General features: G+C 37.5%; 1 protein-coding gene across 10 annotated transcripts in view; it reads right to left on the bottom strand.

The window, feature by feature from the left end:
- Nucleotides 1-22,773, bottom strand: part of ANO5 (anoctamin 5) — a 139,046-nt gene that overhangs the window by 29,246 nt on the left and 87,027 nt on the right. For all 10 annotated transcript variants that reach the window (XM_074274872.1, XM_074274870.1, XM_074274873.1 and 7 more), the window contains 6 exons: nucleotides 21,044-21,328; nucleotides 14,335-14,448; nucleotides 10,165-10,280; nucleotides 5,178-5,312; nucleotides 4,669-4,774; nucleotides 4,511-4,571 (listed from right to left, as the gene is read on the bottom strand). In XM_074274872.1, coding sequence (XP_074130973.1) covers nucleotides 4,511-4,571; nucleotides 4,669-4,774; nucleotides 5,178-5,312; nucleotides 10,165-10,280; nucleotides 14,335-14,448; nucleotides 21,044-21,328 — 817 coding nt within the window. The remainder of the gene's footprint in view (nucleotides 1-4,510; nucleotides 4,572-4,668; nucleotides 4,775-5,177; nucleotides 5,313-10,164; nucleotides 10,281-14,334; nucleotides 14,449-21,043; nucleotides 21,329-22,773) is intronic.

Here is a 22,773-nt window from a genome sequence, read left to right as displayed (position 1 = left end):
ACTATCCAAGCCATTGCCCCATCTTACCACTCAATCCCAACTTCTCTGAGACTGGGTCTTCCCATCTCACAAGAAAAGCAAAGTACTTTCTCAAGAAGCACATTTTAGAAACTGCTCTTGAAAGCCATTTAGTACAATCAATATATACTGATAACTTCATCACAAAGGGTTGGTCATCTAAATAATTCAGGAGGAGAGGCTGGGCAGAAGAGTTTTGTTAAGAGCCAAGGATGTGGTTTGGTTCTGAATGATAGAAGTGGAAAGTCCATTCCCATTTGGAATCCATCCAGGTGAGGATGGAGACTTCTCCAGATGCTCAGTGGGATCAAAGAATGGGAGGTCTTAGACTACTTCCAGAATCACTTCTACAGGTGTCATATTATTGAGATCTGGGCTTTTAGACAAGAACAAAAGTTTCTCCCATTTTTGTTGTACTTTTTTGGGGGGTCTAGTTTTCATCATTAGAGAAGATTATTCAAAATACTTTTACATTTCCAATAGGTTCTTGGGCCCTATCATCTAACTAAGGGAGTATGAAAAAATATGGGTCTAAGATTGAGTGATACTAAGCAAGTAAACTAAGTCCTTTGTGTTTTTGTTTACTGAGATACAAAGTGAGACACTGACATTATTGGCCAATGCGTGGAAAACATGAGACATTTTAGGGGCAACTAGGTGGTGCAGTAGATAGAGCACCAGCCCTGAAGTCAGGAGGACTTGAGTTCAAATCTAGTCTCAGACATTTAACACTTCCTAGCTGTGTGACCCTGGGCAAGTCACTTAACCCCAATTGCCTGGGGGGAAGAACCATGAGACATTTTGTGTGAAACGGAGATGAATTTAATTCAAACCCAAACTGGGTTCTGAGTTTCTTGTTAGGAAACAACTCCGTGTGACAAGGTGGAAACTTTGTAACTCAATGGCGGATTCCCTTTATTTATGGAATCGAATTCTTTCTTTTCTCCTACTATATATGGAGCACAATAGAGTCACATTGAGCTTTAAATATAACACCTCGTTTGAATTAGGGGCTACATATATCCCTATTTTATAGATGAAAGTATTGAAAGTTAAGCGAATGGGCCAAGATTATATAAGCCACAAGTGACAAAACTGGGTTTAAATCCAGATCTTCTGACTCCAAAACATACTATAAACTTGCTGAAAGTCCATAGCCAAGGTTGCCCCTCCAGACCTGGTAATTTCAATATATCATGGATTTATAAGTCTAATGCTGAAAGAGTTGCCAGGGACCACCTATTCTAATTCCTTCATTATACACATAAGTAAACTGATGTCTAAGTAAATGAAATAACTTATCTGAGATCACACATTTCCCCTTTTCTTCCATTCCCTTCCCTTCCTTCTTTCCTTTTTTTCTTCCTTCCTATCTCCCTCCCTCCCTTCCTCTGAAAAATTATATTTTATATATGAAGCAAGAAACTTCATAGATTAAGAGTTAGAAGGGACCTCAGAGGCCATTTAGGTCAAGTAGTTTCCCCGATTCCAGAGTCAGAGCTCTTTCTCTACGTGATGCATGTGCATGATTTAGTTTTTAAAGAAATGTCCCGCAGGAGAGGAGCTCAAATCTGTAGCCACTAAAGGTCTACAAATACGCCCAACTCTCATTTTCATGACCCTGGCCACAATATACCTTTTGTAGTAGCTTGTACATAATAAACACTTAAGGATTAAATGTTTGTACAGTAATTGTAAGCTCTTTGGGGGCAGAAACCAGGATTTCTGTATCTCTCCCATTGATGCGAATGATGTACATCATTTCATTGAATTCCCAAGTGGTGAATGAAAGACATACAAAACTTCAAGTGCAAATCAGTTCTCTGCTACACTGGCAATCCCTGAAAGAACCACTTGATGGCAGCATTGTCAAAGTACCTCTCCCAGAGTCTTCATTGGGGATGTCAGCCAGTCTCTTGAATTTTCAGATAGGACACATTTTATAATTGATGGGAGATGTTACAATAATAATCTGCATACTATATTAACTGAGAGGTAAAAGCTTGGTCACCCAGAAAGAAACTGTTTCAACAACAGCAGTCTTTTAAAGTATCTACTAAGATGCCCAGAAGGAGGATAAGAATTTTTCTTTTGCCTCTTTTGGTATCCCCTTCTGTGTCTGGTACGTAGAAGGTGCTTAATAAGTGCTTATTGATGAATTATTGTTTCCCCCATTAGATTGTTAACTGTTTAAGGCCATAGGTTGTCTTCTGACTCTTTTGGTATCTTCTGGCTTAGCACAGTGCTTATTGATAAGATTGTTATTTTTCCTATTAGATTGTTAACTTAAAGCTTAAAGCCATAGATTGTCTTCTAAGTCTTTCTGTATCATAGTGCTAAACACAATACCTGACACACAGTAGGTACTTAATAAATGTTGCTGGATCGAGGTTAAAAACAAAAAGAATTTGTGTCCCTGAAGTTAGAATCCAAACAGATTTTTTAATAGGTCTTTTGAAATATTAAAATAAATTTTCATCTTTGGGCTCTCCAAGTAAGAATCACAGAACATGAAAGAGGTTTTGAGATATCAGGATTATCAATTAGCCATCAATGGTTATTATTCCACCTTCTCATTGTATAGGTGAGAAGACAGAGGTTGAATGAATCAACACTATAAAGTCTGTTCCATCTCTGAACTATGCAAGAGTATGAGATGACCTTATGGTCCCTTCCAACTATAGATTTATGATCTATAATGATACATCCTGAAAAATCCAGAAGTGGGTTTCGATGGCCTATGATGTCAAGATTTACTTTTATTGACCCACCAAATCTGGAACAATCTTTTTCTGGAAGTACTACAGAATCCATTAATTTCAGCTTCCTCTGTATCTTTATCCTTATTTCACACATCCTGTATTCTAGCCTCTATACTCAACAGTGCAGGGTAAGCTAAGCCTCTTAAACTAGTACATAGACATACTTATAGTTCTGTCAGCTCTTCTACTTATCATTACAGTATATGGCCTACAAATGTTTTTCTATGGCTAGGAAAATACATGGTTGGTTAGCGATAAGCCTAAGTTTAGCAAGGCTAGTCCTTAAACAAAAGATGGGTCATTGGCAAGACTGTACTCTATTCATCTTAAGACTGTTGCTCCTATAAAGCTAAAGGGGGATTGTATTAGAGCTGCAATGATGACTAAACCTATGTGGCTTACAGAGGAGTAAGTAGTGAGAGATTTTAGATCTGTTTGTCACAGGCAAATAGAACTTGTCATAATTATTCCCCAAAGTGAAAGGATTATAAATGAGTATAAATGTCTGAGGTAGGATAAACCCAGGGCTTCTGTCTTGAGAACTGGGCCCTTTTCCATTGGACCAAATCTCCTGTGTCACAGATATTTAATAGAAACTTGTTGGATTGAATCGGAGCAGTCATAATTGAAAAGACTTTTCACTTATTGCATAAATATCTATTTTTCCTTCTCCACTTCCCATAAGTTCATAAGTTAAAATGTAGTATATTGGACCTGTAAGAAAAGCTATTTTCCCAGGACCACCTTCAAGATCTTATGGGCACTTCTAAGTCACAATGAAGCATGAGAATAATGTAGTAATGGCATTGGTATGATGATTTGTTTTGTTTTGGACTGGTTAATTGGTGATTTAATCAGGGGAAGGGATTCCAAATGAAGAAATTCCCTCTATCATTAGTATCTGTTCTGCAGCTAAAAGTCTTCACAAGCAACTATGTTTGGAGGTAAGACCTGAACTAAAATCTTCCTGACTGAGGTCACTGTTTACTGTGTTGTGCAGCCTTTCATTTTTATTGCTACATTTTAAAAATCCATTTTGTTTCGCTTAAAGAATCAAATCAGTCAGTAATGTTTAAAAATTTCATTATTTAAGGAGGTCTTTCATTTCAAATCACAGAAATTCGGAAGTAGAAGGGATTTTTGAGGTTATGTAGGACATTTGCCTTAATGCATGAATTCTACTGGTAATTCCTCTGAAATCATCTAGTCTCTACTGATGAAGAGAGCCCATTACATTATGGATCAATGCATCAAATGATGGAAAGGTTGAATTGTTAAAACATCTTTCCTAATGATGAATCCAAAACTTACTCTCTATGGCTTATATTCCCTGGTTTAATTCTGGTCTCCAGAACCCACAGAATAGTACAAATTGTGATGCTTTCAAGGTGGCCTATGAACTTAGGAGATCATTTCCATTGTGAGAAGTCTCTTGGAGGACATGGGGACAGATGTAATGCAGTCTTTGAAAGAAGCGGGTCCCAATGCAGAGAGAGGGATAGGGATTACAACTGTGATCTCATTGGTGAAGTGAGCTCTCAGGGAGGAACACCATCTATCAATGCAGAATGTTACCTTCTCTGAAATTTAGTGTCTTAGAGAATTCCCTGCAACACTGAGAAGTTACAAAACTAACCCAAGATCACAGAACCAATGAGAGAGAGGAGCGTTTTGTACCCAGATCTTCCATTACACCATGATGCCGTTCATTTCTGTGCAGAGATACTCACCCCAAATTCCCATGAATATTGCAAAAAAGAGGGTGGCCACGTTATCAAACAAATGCGAATACTGCAGAGGAAAAGACAAAGAAGATTCATCAATCACCAGCTAGCACTAACATCCCAATGAGCCTCTCAATCTCTCCAGTCCAAAGAAGGATACAGACCCGTGAGGATTCACATGTGGTATTCAATTTCCAATATTCACATTTCACATCACAGAGAGGGCACATGATGATCGCTCCTCCAATGGATTCATTGCAGATTTCTATGCTGCGAGGGAGACAAAGACATGGAATTGAGAGACATGATGGCACATAGCGGGTAAGGAGCCCAGCTTAGTTGGAATGTAAAATAACTGAAAGACAATTATATGTAATAAGCTTAGGAAGGTAGGAAGGAGAGCTTGTGGAAGGACTTCCAATACCAAACAGAATATACACAAATAAAATAAAGCTGCTGGGGTTTATTGAGTACGGGGTAGCATAGCCAGAACTGAGCTTTAGGAAAATCACTTTGGCCACTAGTTGAAGGTGGATTGGAAAGGGGAGAGATGCAAGGCAAGATACTCTCTTTAGAAGACTGGAAAACTACCACAGGAATTTTTTGATGTAAAGATGAAGTTCTGTGCATGAACAAACCTTTTCATGTTTTGGAAGAGGGAAGGGATCCTTACCTGCTCATGTTGCCAGTCATCGTTATCAAACCATAGAAAAAACAGATTGCACCAACGACGGCGGCAAAGAATAACATCTCAGTATAGAATCCCAGCCAGGCAAAATAGATGCCAATTCTCTCTCCATAATATCTCCTGTGGAGAACAGGTAAAAACAGGTTCAGAGACAAAACTGGCTTCCCAGGGCAAACTCTAGACAGTGCAGTGGAAAGAATTCTGAATTTGGAGTCAGGGAAAACAGGTTTGAATTCAAATCCTGATGGTTACCACCAGTGTGATGTTGGGAAAGTCATGTAATTAAAACTACACATAATTTTCCTTCTCTGGAAAATCTCTTTAGTTCCTTCCAGATTGAAATCTCTTGATCCTATGGAGTTTCAACTCTGAATAAGGTTTCAAAAGTGCTTCTAAAGCTAGATGGTGCAGTGGATAGAGAACCAGCCCTTTAATCAGGAGGACCTGAGTTCAAATCTGGCCTCAGACACATAACACTTCCTAGCTGTGTGACCTTGGCAAGTCACTTAATCCCAATTGCCTTAAGAAGGAAAAAGTGCTTCTATGGTTTTTCTTCTCAAATACAAATCAGACAGGTTTCTTCCTTCCTAGAACTAGAAGGGACCATAGTGAGAGTTTAATCCAATTCTCTCATTTAATATAGACAGAATAGATAAATCAAGATATGTTTAGTTTTCATATCCTCATTTGAACAACAGGGCAACTAGGTAAGTGGCAAAGTGGATAGAATACTGAGGCTAGAGTTCGGAAGATTCATCCTCCTAAGTTCACATCCAGCCTCAGACACTTGTTAGTTGTGTGACTCTGGACCTCAATTTCCCCATCTGTCAAAAGAACTGGACAAGAAAATGGCAAAACATTTCAGTATTTTTTCCAAGAAAATTCCTAATGAGGATATGAAGACTTTGGACATGACTGAAAAACAACTAAATATCAACAACATATTCCTCACTCAGACAACTTAAAATAATAATAATTTTAAAAATTTAAAAGAGAGGAGGGAAAGCAGTTTGCTGAAATTAATCAAACATATCATCCAATTCGATAGTATAGATAGTATTTTCCTCACAAAGTACTCTACCACCACAGAGAGGGAAGAATAAGTACCAAACTTTTTTGCTTTTTCCCAATAATCTCAACTTGACTTAGCTAAGATCACAAAACTAGTCTAACAGAATTAGATTTAGAAACTACATTTCTTGACTCCCAGACTATTACTATTTTCTCCCCATACCAAATGCCTCACCATCCCTAGAGACTCATCCAAAGAGATTTCCTTCAGTCATAGAGAAAATTTCATGAATAAGTCTGTTATTAGACATTTCATTCATAGTCTACAGAACTGTTTTCCAATCTAACTCTTAGCTAGTATCGAAGTAAAAAGCTTTCTGAGAAAAGAAGGAAAAGGAGCTTTTGTGTAGATATCTCCACCAGCCAATAAGTCTGCTTATACAAGCTTCTGTTGGGAGCATGGATTGGAGCAAAAAAATGGCTTCCAGTTCTTGTTTAGAATTTTGAGATAGTCATCAGTTTAAGGAAAGGGCTGTGGATTGGGGTTGGAAGGCAAAAGGAGAAGTCTTTTGAAAATAAATGCCTTCCTCTTTGCCTAGGCTGTCTTCTCCTGGGAAGGAAACATTACATTACAGTGATAGAGTCAGTTGATGTATTGCTTAGTTTTACTAATCTACTTTTTAGACTTCTTTTTTTGAAATTTTTTGCCACAGGGGATGGTCTGGAAAGGAATATATTTGGAAATGAAGATGAAATACTAAAATAAAACATTGTTTTAGCTAATATAGCATCATTCGGCCCAAAAATAAAATCCATGATTAATTAACCACTCTATCTTTTTTAGAATATTAGGCATACAGGGCTTGGAGAAAGTTGTTGCCTCCAAAAGAATTTACAGTAAATTGTTGTTGTTATCCTTGTAGCTAGATGGTGTAGTGGTTAGAGTACCAGGTTTGGGGTCAGGAAAATTCATCAAATCTGGACTCAGTCATTTACCAGCTATTTGATTCAGAGCAAGTCACTTCACCTACTTGCTTCAGTTCCTCTTCTGTAAAATGAGCTGGAGAAGAAAATGGAAACTATTCCAGAATCTCTGCCAAGAAAACCCCAAATGTGGTCATGAAAAGTTGGATAAGACTGAAAAATCTGAAGATCAACAAATCGCTTCATAGAAGAGCTGCACTGAAAATGCACTCCTTCCAACAAAATTTCCCTAGAAGTTCTCTTCCCAATGGCATTCCAAAGAAAAATGGATGAGTTTTTAGAAGAAAAAGACAACAGCATTTTTCATTTTGAGGGAAAATCAACCTTAGGGAATTAAGAAGCTTAAGTTTAGGGAAGAAAACCACCAACAGGTTGATAATTATAGGAAATGACATACTCATTCCTCTTGACAGCTGAAATCCACCAGGGCCAATTGGCCAAGGCCTAAATAATAGAAAACATACTTGCTAATGTTGTATCTGGGGACTGAGGCCCTGTGCAGTAGACAGTACCTTTGAAGGAAAGAAGATCACCACTGGGCTTTTCTGGGGAGCTGTTATCATAATTTTGCATCTATTAAGCCTCTTCTCTCTGATTTTTCTTTCCTCAAATACAATAAAATTAATAATCCTTTCACAAACACATGTTAAACTTGCCCATGGAGAGGAAGATCAATGAATTTCAAATATTATCTGGTATTTTACCTTGAATGAACCAGACAAACAAATTCAAAATAGGTGTTTAGGGAAATTCCAATAGAAATACTAATAAATAGTATGATGTGAGACAGTTTTCCTTTCTACCTTCCAATATGGTCACTGAACATTTATAGTCATGTGAGCCAATAAGCATTTTTAAAATACCTATTATATTCAAGGCTCTTTGCCTAGCAGACACTGTACAAAAAAAGCATAAAACAGTCTTAGCTGTCAAAGAAATCATTCTTTTCATTTTTTTTTTTTGTTGTTGTTGTTGTTGTTGAGGCAATTGGGGTTAAGTGACTTGCCCAGGGTCACTAGTCATTGTCACTGATCACAGTCATAGGTCAGCTAGTAAGTATTATGTGTCTGAGGCCAGATTTGAAGTTAGATCTTCCTGACTCTGGAGCCAGTGCTCTATCCACTGTGCCATCCAGATTATATATATATATATATATATATATATATATATATATATATATATATATATATATATATATATATATATGTCATCATAAACATATGTCATTATATAGATATAGATATATACATAATATGTAAATATGGGTGGATAGGCACTATATATAGTGAGAGAGAGAGAGAGAGAGAGAGAGAGAGAGAGAGAGAGAGAGAGAGAGAATATTAAGAAAGTAAGCAAGATCAGGAAATCCTTCTTGTAGAAGGTAAGATTTTAGATGGACCTGAAGGAAGTCCAAATAAGGACTTAATAAATAAGGGAAAATAAGGGAAGGTAGGGAAATAAGGAGATAGAGCTATGGAGCACAGCTCCTTTATAAAGGACAGATTTATAATAATTCAAGATGCGACTTTATTAGGATAAGGAATCTCTACACTCTTAGAAAGTGCAAAACAAACCACACCTTTAACGGATGTTTTTCAAGAGATAGGATGCAAAGGATCTGTGGTCTCTTCAATATAATCCCTGCATCATTGCATTTCAGTATAGGGTAACTGCTTCCAAAAGGAACAATAATTCATCTTAGGAGATAAATCCTCCTGTCGGTCAAGGGAATTGTGTAGAGTCATATAGCTAGTCAGTTTCAGAGCAGGGATTTGAATCCAGATTATCCCAACTATGTCTACTACACAGTATTATTATATATTATATATAATATATATTATCATATTATATTATATAAATATGCCTTATTTTGAATAACTTTGAAGATTATTGGGCCTCTTCACTAAGTAAGTCATCCTGGTGACCAAATTTCTAATGATGATTAATAAAATGATATCCTATGGAAATGCATTTTGCATGTAAAACCCACGTCAAATTGATTGTCTTTTCTATGGAGGGAGAAGAGAATTTGGACCTCCAAGTCTGAAAAAATGTCAAAATTTGTTTTTACGTGGAAGTGGAAAAATAAAACACTGAGTTAAAAAAGAAAAACAAAGAAATACAATGGTATCCTAATCCCACCTGACCTTCTACAATTCAACATCAGTTTTTGCAGATGGGAACATAATACCTTTAGTTGCAGACACTTCATTGCTAACAAGTTAGGGCTTGTTTTGGTTCTCCTACAATTAAAACCTTGGGAGAACTGAACTACCAGCAGATGGCAGCCAAGATGAAACCAGAAGATCATGAGGGAGACCGTTCAAATACAATGTGATATAATCTTAGACCAAGAATTGGAAAGGGACTTGGAAGTCATCGAGTTTAATATTCTATTTTTTTAATGTTATTTATAATATATAATTATATTTATTATATATATATATATACACATATATATACACATATATATATATATAAATATAATAAATACATAATATATTTATTTATATATTTAATATATTACTATACAGTTAAGGAAATTGAGACCTAAGTGGTTAACTGAAATATAACATGCTTCTGGATTGGGACTAATTTTTTTGCCATTTTTTTTGTACATCCAAAACTTAGCAAGTGCCTGAAATATGGTGAGTGCTTAATACACAATAATTGACTTGAGTTGCTTAGTAACATAGAACTAAGGTATACACACACAGGTAGTACTTATCAAGGGCAGAATTTGAAATCAGAACCTCTGTCTCCCGAAGTGATGCTGTTTCTTCTATAACAAAAGAGAGGAGGGGGGGAGAGATAGAGAGAAGGGAGGGAGGGAAGGAGGGAAGAAGGGAAAGGTATAGGAGAGGTGGGAGAGAGGAAGGGAGAGGGAAGGAAAGAGAGATCGGATCCAGTACTATCAAGTGAAAAAGGAAGCCCTAGTGACATTTCATCCACACTGATACTCCTGGAAGTAACTTACCTGATGAGATCTAAAGGCTGCTCCTTATAAAACCGCAAGAAACGAGCCCATTCGGTATAGAGGGTATACCGCTCATTGCCAGAGTTTTGATCCTTTGCTTTTTTCCAATACTGGCACTGTAGAAAGTCATTAATATGAAACAGAGAAGACAAAACAGAAGGTAATATTGAGGTGAGTGTCTCCCAGTCATCACAGCATAATGCCTGGGGTGGAGGTGGGGTTTGGTGTAGGGTATACGTTAGCTTGAACACTTCCTATTTAAGATTCTAATAACTCATTCATTTAAAATGAATTCTCTGCCAAGGAGGAAATCAGAAATGGCACTTGATGAAAGGCAATACTTTCTCCTTTATCATTCTATGAAACAGGGCTTTGGTGTGTATTACATTGTCTCTTGTACCTAGAATACTCTCTCCTATCTAGATGCAGCAGTTGGGTGGTACAGTGGACAAATTACTGAGTCCAGAATCAGTAAAACCAGAGTTCCAACATGACCTCTGCTTAACAGCCCTGTGATACTAAATGAGTCACCCCGCCTTTGTTTGCCTCAATTTCCTCAACTGTAAAATGGGGATAATATTAGAATGCCTGATCAAAATGCATGGCCACACTGATCATGTCTGACAGTAGTCTCCACTCTATGGCTGTTTTCTGCTACTTCTGTACCAAAAGGAAGGAGGTAAATATCTCATGCTACTTAGCAATTATGCCCCACTCTGAAAATTCTCTAAAGTTTTATGTATATGTACATATGTATATGTTCAAAACATACATGTATATGCATGTATGATTTGCTTTTTTCATAACAATCACAGATTTTGGTTTTTATATTCCTTTAAGTTTTACAGAACATTTTTACCACAACCATCATTTGTAAAATAGAGAATATATGTATTAATTCCCCCATTTTCTAGATAAGGAATTACTGAAGCTTAGAAAGATGAGGGGACTTGGCTAGCATTACTCAATTAGCAACAGAGTGGGATCTGAACCCAGATAGCTTGCCTCCAAGTTCACTGATTTTTCTGGGTTTACTTCCCTATATTAGAAGACTTTAAAAGTAGGAAGCAGTCATCCCTCTTCTCTCTTCCCCAGAGTACCAATAATGTAACTGTATTTTCGTAATCTCCACAACTTGGAGTATTTGAATGCAGGAAACTGTCAATAGAGTGGATACATCCATTTCCGGGCACCACATTTGAGAAAAGACATTCACAAAGTAGACTGTCTCCCAACTGGGCAGCAGTGCCATAAGGGAACTGGCTTAAGGACTTAAGACTCTGAGTCTCTAAGAGAAGTCTTGAGAAGAGAAAGACAAGATAAGAGCTGTCTTTAAAGGATAGGAACACTACCATAATGGAAGAGGGAGATTTATAATGCTTGGCCTCCAAAGGCAAAATTCATACCATGTCAGCAGTTGCAAAGAGGGAGATTTCAGCTAATATAAAGAGAAGTTCTTAGGCATTAGAGTTGCTCAGACTCTGAATGGGCTGTTTCAAGATGTAGTGATATGTTCAAAAAGATGCTGGCAAACCATTCTACCAATGAGATTTGGGAGGAGAAATTCCTGTTAGGATATGACTTAGTTGTCACTGAAGACATCCTGTGGTTGCTCAAGGGCTGACTCATTTGCATCAGGCCAGTTCCAAGCATTACTGTCAAAGGGGAATTCCTCTTGGTCCATAGCCAAGGCTGCGAAGCAGCTTTTCTTGCCTTTGTGATACTAAGAAACATTTCGACTCACTTCCGCCATGCCATAAACCACCATTCACATCAGAAAAATCTGCCAGGATTGTGTAGAAGACCCTTGATTTTCCCATGTGTATCATTTTTTCCTACATTTAAATGATCTCAAATTATGATAAGTATCTCAAAGAATATGTACTATAATAAGAATGGCCTGATTGTTTCAATAACTCTTAAAATAGACTTTATTTCTTGTGAACAGATTAGTGACACTGCTTTTGTCCATTTGTAAATATGGGTGGATAGGCAGCCATCCAAATTTCCATGGAATTTTCTGCTTTCTACAGACTATCATGTGATGTCTCTTATAAAGTAAAAGCATCTCTATAGGTCCTTTAAAATTAAAGAAATAGAAACGTATCTGGGTTGGACCATTAAACAAAAATCCCAGAGGAATGACCAAGTCCTAGGGGATGAGTCTCCATACTTTACACTGAAGCCTTTTGTGAATATTGTTTACCACTGACAATAACAGACCATTCATTGAGTCCCATCTTCCAAATGAGATAAGAAGACCAGTTTCACTACTATTTATTGGCAGACTGGCTGAATGCTAGGTGCATCTCCAGGGATGGGCTTTCTGAAGTGGCTTATTGTGTACCATGAAAATGCCTGCTGTGAGGAAGTGGGGGGGAGGTGGCTACTAAACTCAGCCTTTCCATGTGTAAACAGTGATCTACAGTAATTATTAAGAACATTCTATTTAGGGGCAGCTAGGTGGCGCAGTGGCTAGAGCACCAGCCCTGAAGTCAGGAGGACCTGAGTTCAAATATGACCTCAGACATTTAACACTTCCTAGTTGTGTGACCCTGGGCAAGTCACTTAACCCCAACTGCCTCAGCAAAAAATAAGTAAATAAAAATAAAAGTAATAACAGCCAAATAAAATATCTTGGGATTACATAAAAATCACCTTTTTTGTTTGTTTTCTTACTTTTTTTTTTTTAAAGATTAAAATTTACATACTTCTTTTATTTTTAAAAGTTAATCATTTCAAACTTAAATTTTTAATTTATGTTATTTTTATACTTTCCACATTTCTCAAATTTTCCCCCAAGTTTCCTTTTCCCAATGAGTAATTCCTTATGATGAAGAATAAAGGGGAAAAAAAAATTCAACAAAACTAAATATTGTATCAGAAAAGTCTTCATATAACATTGCAGATCTATCCACCCCTACTTCTAAAACAGGTATCCTTAACTTTTTTTTTTTTTAAATTACAGACCCTTTAATCTTGGGAAGGTTATGGACTGCTCTTGGAATATTGTTTTTAAGTGAATAAAATAGAATGTATAAGATTACAAATAAAATTAATTATACTGAAATATAGTGATCAAAGTTATTTTTAAAAACAAATTCGTGGATCCAAGGTTAAGAATTCTAAATACAAAGTGAGATACTTTCAATCCCTTAGTAATGAGTCTTCAAAGTTTTCTAACTAAGATTTAGTTGGAAACACCTATGAGTTATACTCAGCAGTACACTTTTCCCTGTGGGACCATGGTATTTTTTGGCTTTGTCCTTGAAAGAATCTTCAAATATAAATGTGAGAAATCATTTTTAAAACATCAATTTGCCTTTTCTGGGCTTCAGAATGCAACCACTGGGAAAAAAGGAAAAAACAAAATTTCACATTTCCAGAGGGTTTTAAATTTGCAAAGCATTCTTACAATACAATTCCCCTGAGGTTGGTTCTATAAGAATTAACAATCTTATTTTTGTTGCTTGTCCTTTGTTCTGGAAGAGAACCATGACATCAGGGAGAGGATGCCATGACATGCTAGTGAATTGGATTAAAGTGAGGGAGAGTTGGGAAAGCTCACCTGCCTCATTTTCCCTTCCAGAGCCATCTGGGTAATGGCAACTATAGACCAAGACTACTGAAGGAGGCTCTGGATGAAATGGGGGACCTTGTCCTTTTTAAGCTAAGGTCTTTAACAAGTCTCAGATTAACTGAGGCTGCACCCATTTAGTGATTAAAAGCAAGGTAAGAAATGAGGCAAAGAATTTCTTATTTCACTTAGTTTTTAAAAAAATCTAAATAAATGAATGAATGAATCTGAGAGGGGAAGCTCCTCAGAGTTTCCAGCCAAAGCAGAAATGACTGCTATTTACAATCAATCTGAGTCAATCATTTTTATAGATGAGAAAACCGACGTTCAAAGAGAAGCAAATTGGTCAAGGCCACATAAAACCAGGCCTCCTTGAATCCAAGTTTGGAGCTTTTGCCTTTATACCCTCCTTCCTTTCAAGATAATCAAATATCTTAGTACATAGAGGAGAGAGAGGGGAGTATTTAGGGATTTGCTTGGGAGTAGAAATCAAACTCCCTTTCTTTTAAAGGGTAAGCAGTTAACGTTCTCCAGCTCCATTAATGAGTGAAAGAAATGAGCTTAACATGTATTGAGACCAAATCAATACTCACATCATGAAGTGGATAAGCTGCTGTATAGGTACCATTTGTTAGTAGTCTCTTAATGCCAAATTTTTTCTTTCCTTCTTCTGTCCCATAAGGGCACCGTGAGAGAATATAGTAAACCTAGGAGGCAAAAATAAGGGTATCCATTTATTCACTTCAAAATGCATTTTAAATACCTGCTCTGTACAGGGCACAGATAGTACTAGGAATTTAGGGAGACAGAAATGAAAGGAAGTTAAGATAGTCAAGCAAGATATACACAAGATTCCACAATGCAAAATAAAACATCACTAACATTTACATGTGATTTTACAGCTAGAAGCATGTCTTATGAATAAAATGATTGATTGATTGATCAGTGCAACAACCTCATAAGGTTAAGTACAACAGGTATTTTAAAATCCATTTTACCATTAGGAAAACTGAGATTGAGCAAAGTTAAATAATTTCAACATAATAAGTGTTGGAGATAGGATTCAAACACTTCCCTCCCAATTCTAAGTTCAGTGTTCTGACTACTCTACTGCTTCTCAATGATAAAAGTATAAATCACGTGAAGAAAAATAATTTCTGCTCAGGCCAAGAGGTGGCTCAAAGATTCATGCAGGAGTTTAATGTTGGACCTTAAAAGATGCAAACATGGGGGAGATCCTAGAAACAGTCTGATCAAAGACACGAGTGAGTTTGAGTGACAGCATACTAGTCATTTTAACTGTAGAATGAGATCCAAATGGAAAAGAGTGATATTATGTGATACAAAGCTTTGAATGCTGAAGTAAGCAGAATGAATATCTTTTGGTAGACATCATGGAGAGCTTTAAAATGCTCTCAAAGGTATAAGAAGAGACATAGCAAGATCAGATTTGTACATTAGGGAGGATTCCACGGTCACTGATATGAAAGATATAGGGAAGGGAGAAGAGATTAGAGAAAGGAAACCCAGTTAGAAATGAAAAGTAATATATTAATGAAAAAGAGAGTGCATGAATAGAACAATAGGACTTGAAGAAAAGTTGTAGAAGGCAGATGAATACTCGGTATAAGGAAAAATTCCCAACAAACACAGCTATCTAAAAACAGAATCAAGGGAGAAATTTACACAGTATTAAGGAAAAAAAAAACCCTAAGTCCTATTGATAAAATTCATTAAAATTAACAAGTAAAAATATAACAGACCACCCTGAAAGGTAGATTTATAATTTGCCAATAGTCTTCAAGTAAATTCTGGACATCCACTTCTTGAGGAATAATTATCTACATGATAAGGAGGAATTTTTGTTTAAATATGGGCTAGACTCAATGGCCCTTCAGGTCCTTTGCACTCTAATATTCTCTGGGACAGAGGAGAAAAGCATGTGCATTGTGACAGAGAAAGAAGAGCCAAACACTTTGTACTTTGCATATGCTTTTGTGGAAATGAATTTCTTTCAAAAATTATAGAAGGCATAATTACCCATGTTAATGAGCTAGAACTTATGGACTGTCCTTATTTATTATGGGAAATGTCTATGGTTTAACATATTCAGCACAACTTTATCTTCTATGTACATTTGATCCATGTGCTTGTCGACATTATCAGATGTTCCCTGAGCACAGAGCAGCTGGACATTGGGAAGAAGCAGGCCGAAAGCATGTCGGGGTGGGGATGAGGAGGGGGAAGTCAGCAAGCTTTTTTTTTTTTTTTTTTTAATGGTTATTGAATGATTAAATGATTAAATTGAATGATCCAGACATAGAGATAATGTATATGCAGATGACAGATATCTATCAGCTTATCTGTCTAACCATTTACCTGACAAGGAACTGTAATCACACATAAATAAACCTGAGGTTATACAATAAGACACTGTGCTTTCTTGTTTGTGTTCTTACTGCCATTTTGAGAAAAAAAAATCATTTCAATATTTATTATGTAACTAATGCATACAAGTAATTCCATAGGGGAAGTAAGGTAAAGGACGGTTATTTAAAGAAAGAAACAGCTAAAGGGGGGGGGGGGATATGAGCCCCACAAGGGGATTTATGGGATAATTCCTTCTATAATACTATTAGTCAGATAGCCTGTATGTTCCACTGGTATCCCTGTAATCAATCAGAAAGCATTTATCAAGCACCAAGTCTATGATGTTCTATATCCTGGAGACTGATATGAAACTGAACCTGTGATTTCACTGACTCAGGGAAGGAAAGTGCTGAGTGAGGAAGCCTTCTCATCATTGGAGGATGGAAATTCTTCCCCCCCCCCCCCCAGGCTGGGGTTAAGTGACTTGCCCAGGGTCACACAGCTAGGAAGTATTAAATGTCTGAGACTAGATTTGAACTCTGGTCCTCCTGAATTCGAGGCTGGTGCTCTATCTACTGCGCCACCTAGCTGCCCCCACGAGGATGGCAATCCTTAAAATAAAAATAGTTGAAATGACTTGTCCAGCATCACACAACCAATATGCAGCCAAAGGAAGAAATTAATCCAGGTCTTCCTTTGGATTTTATTTGATATATAGTATTACCTCTCAGATGCCAGGAATACAAACAGTCCTTGCTCTCAAAAATCTTACAGTCTATCAAAATTCAGCTAATTTCTAAGGATCCTTCCAGATTCAGTTCTCTTGGATTTTCAATGAGGTACCACTATGGAAACATTTCTGGATCTGATTGGTACATGGGCGAATGGGGGAAGACAGAAGAGAGAAACTACAAGCTCAGAAGAATATTAGGAAGACCTTGTACTACTGTTGGGTGGGCCTCCATGGAAAATTTTAGAAGTATGTGGACAAGAATCGCACAGAACTGAAGGACATGGATGGCTTGCCATCTACATGGCCGAACGAGAATTAGTAATCAAATTACAGCACAAGGCATCAGAAAGAAAAGGAAAAAAAAACACATGAAAAACAAATAATCTGGGGTATTATTTTAACAATCTTAAAATATCTTTGATTTTAAAAATAAATATAAATAAAATATAAAAATATTTTTAAAATATAAAAATTTAAAAATAAAAAGACTTTAAAGACTTAAGAGAGCTTCACTTCTACTAGGGGAAAGAAAACAGCATGTAAACTGAAGAATACCAGACAATTTGAGAGGGGAGAGGACTAAGATGGGAGTGGCAGTGAGAAGGCTTCCTCCCAGAGTATTCCCACTTGCCAGGTCTGGGCTGATGGCAAGTATGGTAAAAACGTGAAAGAGCATGGCTGAAAGTGTTTGACCGAGTTCCTATCTTCCTGGGAACAGCTGAATGATTCAGGTGTGCAACCTGAGAAAGTCCAGGAGCAGGCGCAACCTGAGACTGTGATTTCATTAGATGTCGCTGAATAGACTATGAGAAACAGTGAAGGGAAATCCAGTAAGCATGTGATTCAGCTTCTGGACTTCTTCCCTCTGACTCACGGCCATGGGTGAAATCTTCCAGCCCGGGCTAAGTGGACAGTGTTGACTTTCATATGGGACACGGAGTCAGTAGTTCAAGGGACCTGTGTGTTTAGAGCTACTTCTGGAATGCAAATACAAGTCCTGTTTTGTTTTTCTTTTTCTCATTCTTCTTTTTAAAATAAGCCTGTTGTACACTCTCTGCTGATTAGCTATGTTGATTTTTTTCAGATCAAGGAGGTGAAAGGTGTTGTATACAAGAGTGGTAGTTCTCAGCTGGGAGCCAGGAGTCTCTATTTTAAGTCCCAGCCATCCTATTCATTGTGTGATTTGTTATGACACTAAGGAAAACAGAGAGCTGAGCAAAGCAAAAGTGAATTAGCTCAGAAGAAATGTGAGATGTGCAAAGCAGAGAATCCACCCCAAATGTTCATAGGGACTATCTGTATCCAAACTGTGGCAGAGCATTCTGAGCTCATATTGGTCTGATCAGCCACAGTCAGACACACTGTAACTCAACTCTAACACAGTAATGTGATTTTGGTCCTCTTTGAGAACGAAGGACAACTGATCAACCAAGGAAGACAGAGTAACTGAATCAGGAGAAAGGCAAGATATTGGCTACTGGAGTGATGGTCTAGAGCAGTGGTCCTCAAACTTTTTAAACAGGGGGCCATTCACTGTCCCTCAGACTGTAGAAAGGCCGGACTACAGTAAAAACAAAAGCTCATACTCTGTCTCTGCCCCTCAGCTCATTTGCCATAACCTGGTGGGCCGCATAAACGTCCTCAGCAGTCGCATCTGGCCCAGGGGCTGTAGTTTGAGAACTCCTGGTCTAGAACCTCACTTCTTAAACTGAAGCTCATGACCCAAATGGAGTAAATGTGAGGGTCATGGAATTATAGTTTATTATCAATAAATCATTTATATATTTATTTTATGTATCTATATAACTGTGGTCACATAAAATTTTCTTGGACGAAAAGGGGTTGTAATTGGAAAAAGGTTTAAGAAGCCCATCTCTGGAAGATTATACTAGTCTCTTTCCTACTCTAAAGATTATCTATGAACAGCAGATTACAAATATAGAAAGCAGAAGTTCTGGGCTTGTATTTGTAATGCTAGATATGCTCTACTTATATAAGACAAGGAAGAGACAGAGGAAGGTGAAAGAGACAATAGCACCATAGTGGTATTGTGAAACATTAGGGTGTCTTCTCTGGAGTGTCTACGTTCCTGTTTCCATGTAGTATGCATGCTCTTGAGGAAGTTGTATGTAAGGCAACATTGTAAGTTGCCTGGGTTTTGAGCACATAGAAGATGGAATGGGTTGGCAGTGAGGAATCTGCCAGCAGCAGCTAGATACCTAAAAACATTTTCTAGGTTCTCCCCTTTTCTTAAGGGTATAAATGTTTCAGAGGTTGAAAGATGCTGGTAGGTCTGGGCAAATCATGCATATTATTTCAGCGCTCTAGAATGGGTATGATAATAGTAATAGTTGTTCTATCTCTTCAAAAGATTATAGTAAAATATTAAATAACACAAAATATTAAAATGATTTAAAAAGAGAAAAGCACTATCCACATATATTTATACAGGTTCTAAGTAATAACAATTTACAAAGAAAAAAGTTATGAAGGGAAAGGGCACTACAAATTGGGAGAAAAGGTTTTATTGTTTTACTATAAAAGAGAGAAAACTGTAACCCCCCCCCCAAAATGAATTAAGTTTGGGACCTCTAGTATGAAATAACTAAGGAGTAGCAATATGGTATTAGAGAGCCAACCTTGGCATTAGGAAGATAGATCCAAATCCTGTCTCTGACACAAAAAGATCACTTAATTTTTCAGTGTGTCTCGGCGATGCACAAGGATGATGGTACGTATGGAATGACAACATGCACGAACAGAGGGAACACCCACACCAAGAGTTCCTCAGATTGATAAAATTCAACCCCTCACCTCTCCACACCCCCCTCCCCCCCAAAAAAGTTAGGAAAGACATAAAAGGAAATCAATATCCCCCGAAATTGATCCATCTCATTTCTCATTCTTATCTAGAATCTAGCAAACTACAATATCTTTGGAAGGAAGGACTATATCATTTTTCATCATTGTATCCCCAGTGCCTAGCATGGTGCCAGGTTTTAATAAACATTTACTGAATTATGTTCCAAAAGGATTCTGAGCTCCAAACTGGCAATCAAGACTTTTAAAGCAGCAGCTGGGAGAGAGTGAGAAATTTGGCAGTTTTTATTTTCAGAATCCACATTTTGGTTCCAGGCATTGACTCTGTCTTAATAATCGTGTCAACAACTATCACCTCATCCATTTAGTGATGGAAATGAAGGGCGCTTTTTGGTGAAGACAGAGTGTGCTGACCCATGTGCAAGGAAGTGATGGAGTCCTCGGCTCCTTAGAAACAAAGTTGTGTTATCTTGAAATAGAAATGAGTGTATAGCCTTAATCACTGAATGGTCAAACTGAGAACTCCTAAAGACTTTGAGTGAAGCTGGATTTGAATTAAAGTTCCCCTGATTCGAAAGCTGGTGCTCTATCTAGGACATTTACTGCCCTTGCAAGTATTACAATCCTAGTATACCTCCCTTATCAACTCACTATTCCAGTTTCCACAATGACTCTTGCAAACTTTTTCATGCTTCCTCAAACCTTTCTAGCTTCACTCCCCAATTTGTTGCCAAGATCTGTCCATTTCAGCATTACAACATCCCTTGTAGATAGATGTCCCCTTCTCTCTTCCAATACCTGATCACTGATAGAGGGAAGGAGTGCCATCCCTCTAGTGCTGGCCCCTGTTATTTCATACTGGATTATTTCAAGAATCTCCTGGTGGGCCTGCTTGCCTCAAGCATCTCCCACTCTGGTCCCTCCTCCATCCAGTTATTAAAATCATTTTCCTAAAGCACAGTCTGATCATGTCAATAAACTCCAGTAGCTTACTACTACCTCCAGAAATAAATACAAAATGCTTGTTTGATATCCAAAACCCTTCATAACTTAGCCCCCTTTAGCTTTCCAGTGTTTTTTTACACTTCACTCCTGGATATGTCTTTTGCCTCTTTTGGTAACCCCGGCACTTAGCATAGTGCTTGGTATATAACAGATAAGTACTTAATAAATCCTTACTTATTAACTGATACTAAATTGGGAGAAGGAAAGGATTGACATTATAGACACAAAGAAAGTACATGGAAGTCCGCTGTCTGCTACCTCCAGTGACTTCATGCACATCTATATCCACCCAGCACTGCTTTATGACTCCTCATCACACAAGTTCGTGCTCAGGGACACATTTAAAGAAAGCAGCTTAGAACGTGTCTACCTACAATTCTGTTTCTCACTGACGGCGAGAAAAAGGTGTTCTCATCTTCAATGAAGAAAAGCTCCTGCTTCTGTTTGCTGAAAGGAGCTGTGAAGTAATCCGGCTCAGGGTTCATCACTTTCTTTGGGAGCCGGAAAGGCTCAAACATACACTCAAAGGGATTCTCCATGGTAGGGGGGATATCATTCTCCCGAATGGGCATCTTGATGTTCAGCACCTCTGCGTACGTGGTCAGTACCTCCCAAGGGGCATGGATCTTGACAAAGTAAGTTCGACCATCCTCAGAGTCCTAGAAGGAAGAAGACACATTGATATTAAGCACACTGAGATCTGAGCTGTAGAAAAAAAGCAAAAACACATTTTTTTTCTTTCAACAAGTCTTTAAGAAAAAGGCAAGCCATGTCCTATACTTAAAAATCAACCAAACTAAAAACTATCTAGAATATCATATGAAGTTGAGTAAACCATTTAGCATAATCTCTTGTGTTTTTAGAAAAGAATTATATTGTAATCAAAAGAGACTGGAATCTGAGTCTAGAGACCCGAGTTCAAATCCCACCTTCGACAATACTAGCTTGTGATCCTAATCAAGTTATTTGGCTTCTCCCAGCCTCAGTTTCTTCATCTGTAAAACACTGCCTACCTCCCAAAGTTGGTCTACAGAACCAGTTTTTAGTGTCGTCCTCTTCCTTAAATTTTCCTTCAATACTTTGTCTTGCCTTACTTATTATTAGCATGATGGGTAACTTTATCTGTGCATGTGCTATACCTCCTTAGTAAAATATAAGCTCTTTTCAGGGTAGTTAGCATAGCTTTTTATCTCCATTATCACCAGAGCTTATCAAAGCTGTAGTTGTTTGTCCTTGTTCTCATCATGACATCAGAGTTGGATTTAAGTGAGAAAGGACCCAGAGTTATCTGCTCCAGTGGCCAGATGTAGATCAGAAAGAGATGGCTCTGGATGAAAAAGAGATCTTGATCTTTTAAGCTAAGGTCTTCAATAGATCTCAGTTTCACTGAGGCAACATCCATTCAAGGATTAAGGCTAGGTAGCTATGTGCCTGGGAAGTAAGGGATACCAACTCCTACTCAAAGGAATGCTAGAAAGTTGTGGCTTAACACAGTATAAATAGCATTAAACCTAAGTTCAAATGTAACCTCGGACACTTAATAACTGTATGCTCCAGGCAAAAGTGCTTTGCTTCTGTCCTTCTCCTTTTCTTCAATTATAAGATATGGGTAAAAACCACATCTACTTAACGAGATCGTTATAACAATCAAATAAGATAAAATTTGTACAGTGCTTAGCAAAATGATTGGCACATAGAGGCACTTGATAAATGTTTGTTCTCTTCCTCTTTCCCAGCAGATAAGTAATATATATATTTTTTAATTCCAAGGAATTTAAATTGAATGTCATCCAAAGGACAATGGGAGGGAGGCTACCATGGAGTGTGGGCTACAATGGATGCAGTGAAGTACAGGCTACAATGAAGAATTTTATTTATGCCTTTTTTCAGGCATAAATTATTATTCAAAGAAATATCTGACTGGAAAAAGAAGTAGGCTGGCCACATAGGGAATATGATAGATCCCAGACAAACGGATTATCCGAGAGCTTCAATGGTATTCATATAATAAAGAGGTCCAATCTGGGGTATGGGAACTTTTAAAATATTTTTGAATAATGTATTTTAATATAATTCATTCCCTTTGTAATCCAATGTATTTTAT

The sequence above is a fragment of the Sminthopsis crassicaudata genome, chromosome 6 (assembly GCF_048593235.1).
Source record: "Sminthopsis crassicaudata isolate SCR6 chromosome 6, ASM4859323v1, whole genome shotgun sequence".
Taxonomy (NCBI): Eukaryota; Metazoa; Chordata; class Mammalia; order Dasyuromorphia; family Dasyuridae; genus Sminthopsis; species Sminthopsis crassicaudata.
The sequence above is the reverse complement of the archived record's forward strand: the minus strand, read 5'-3'. Positions and strand labels throughout refer to the sequence as shown.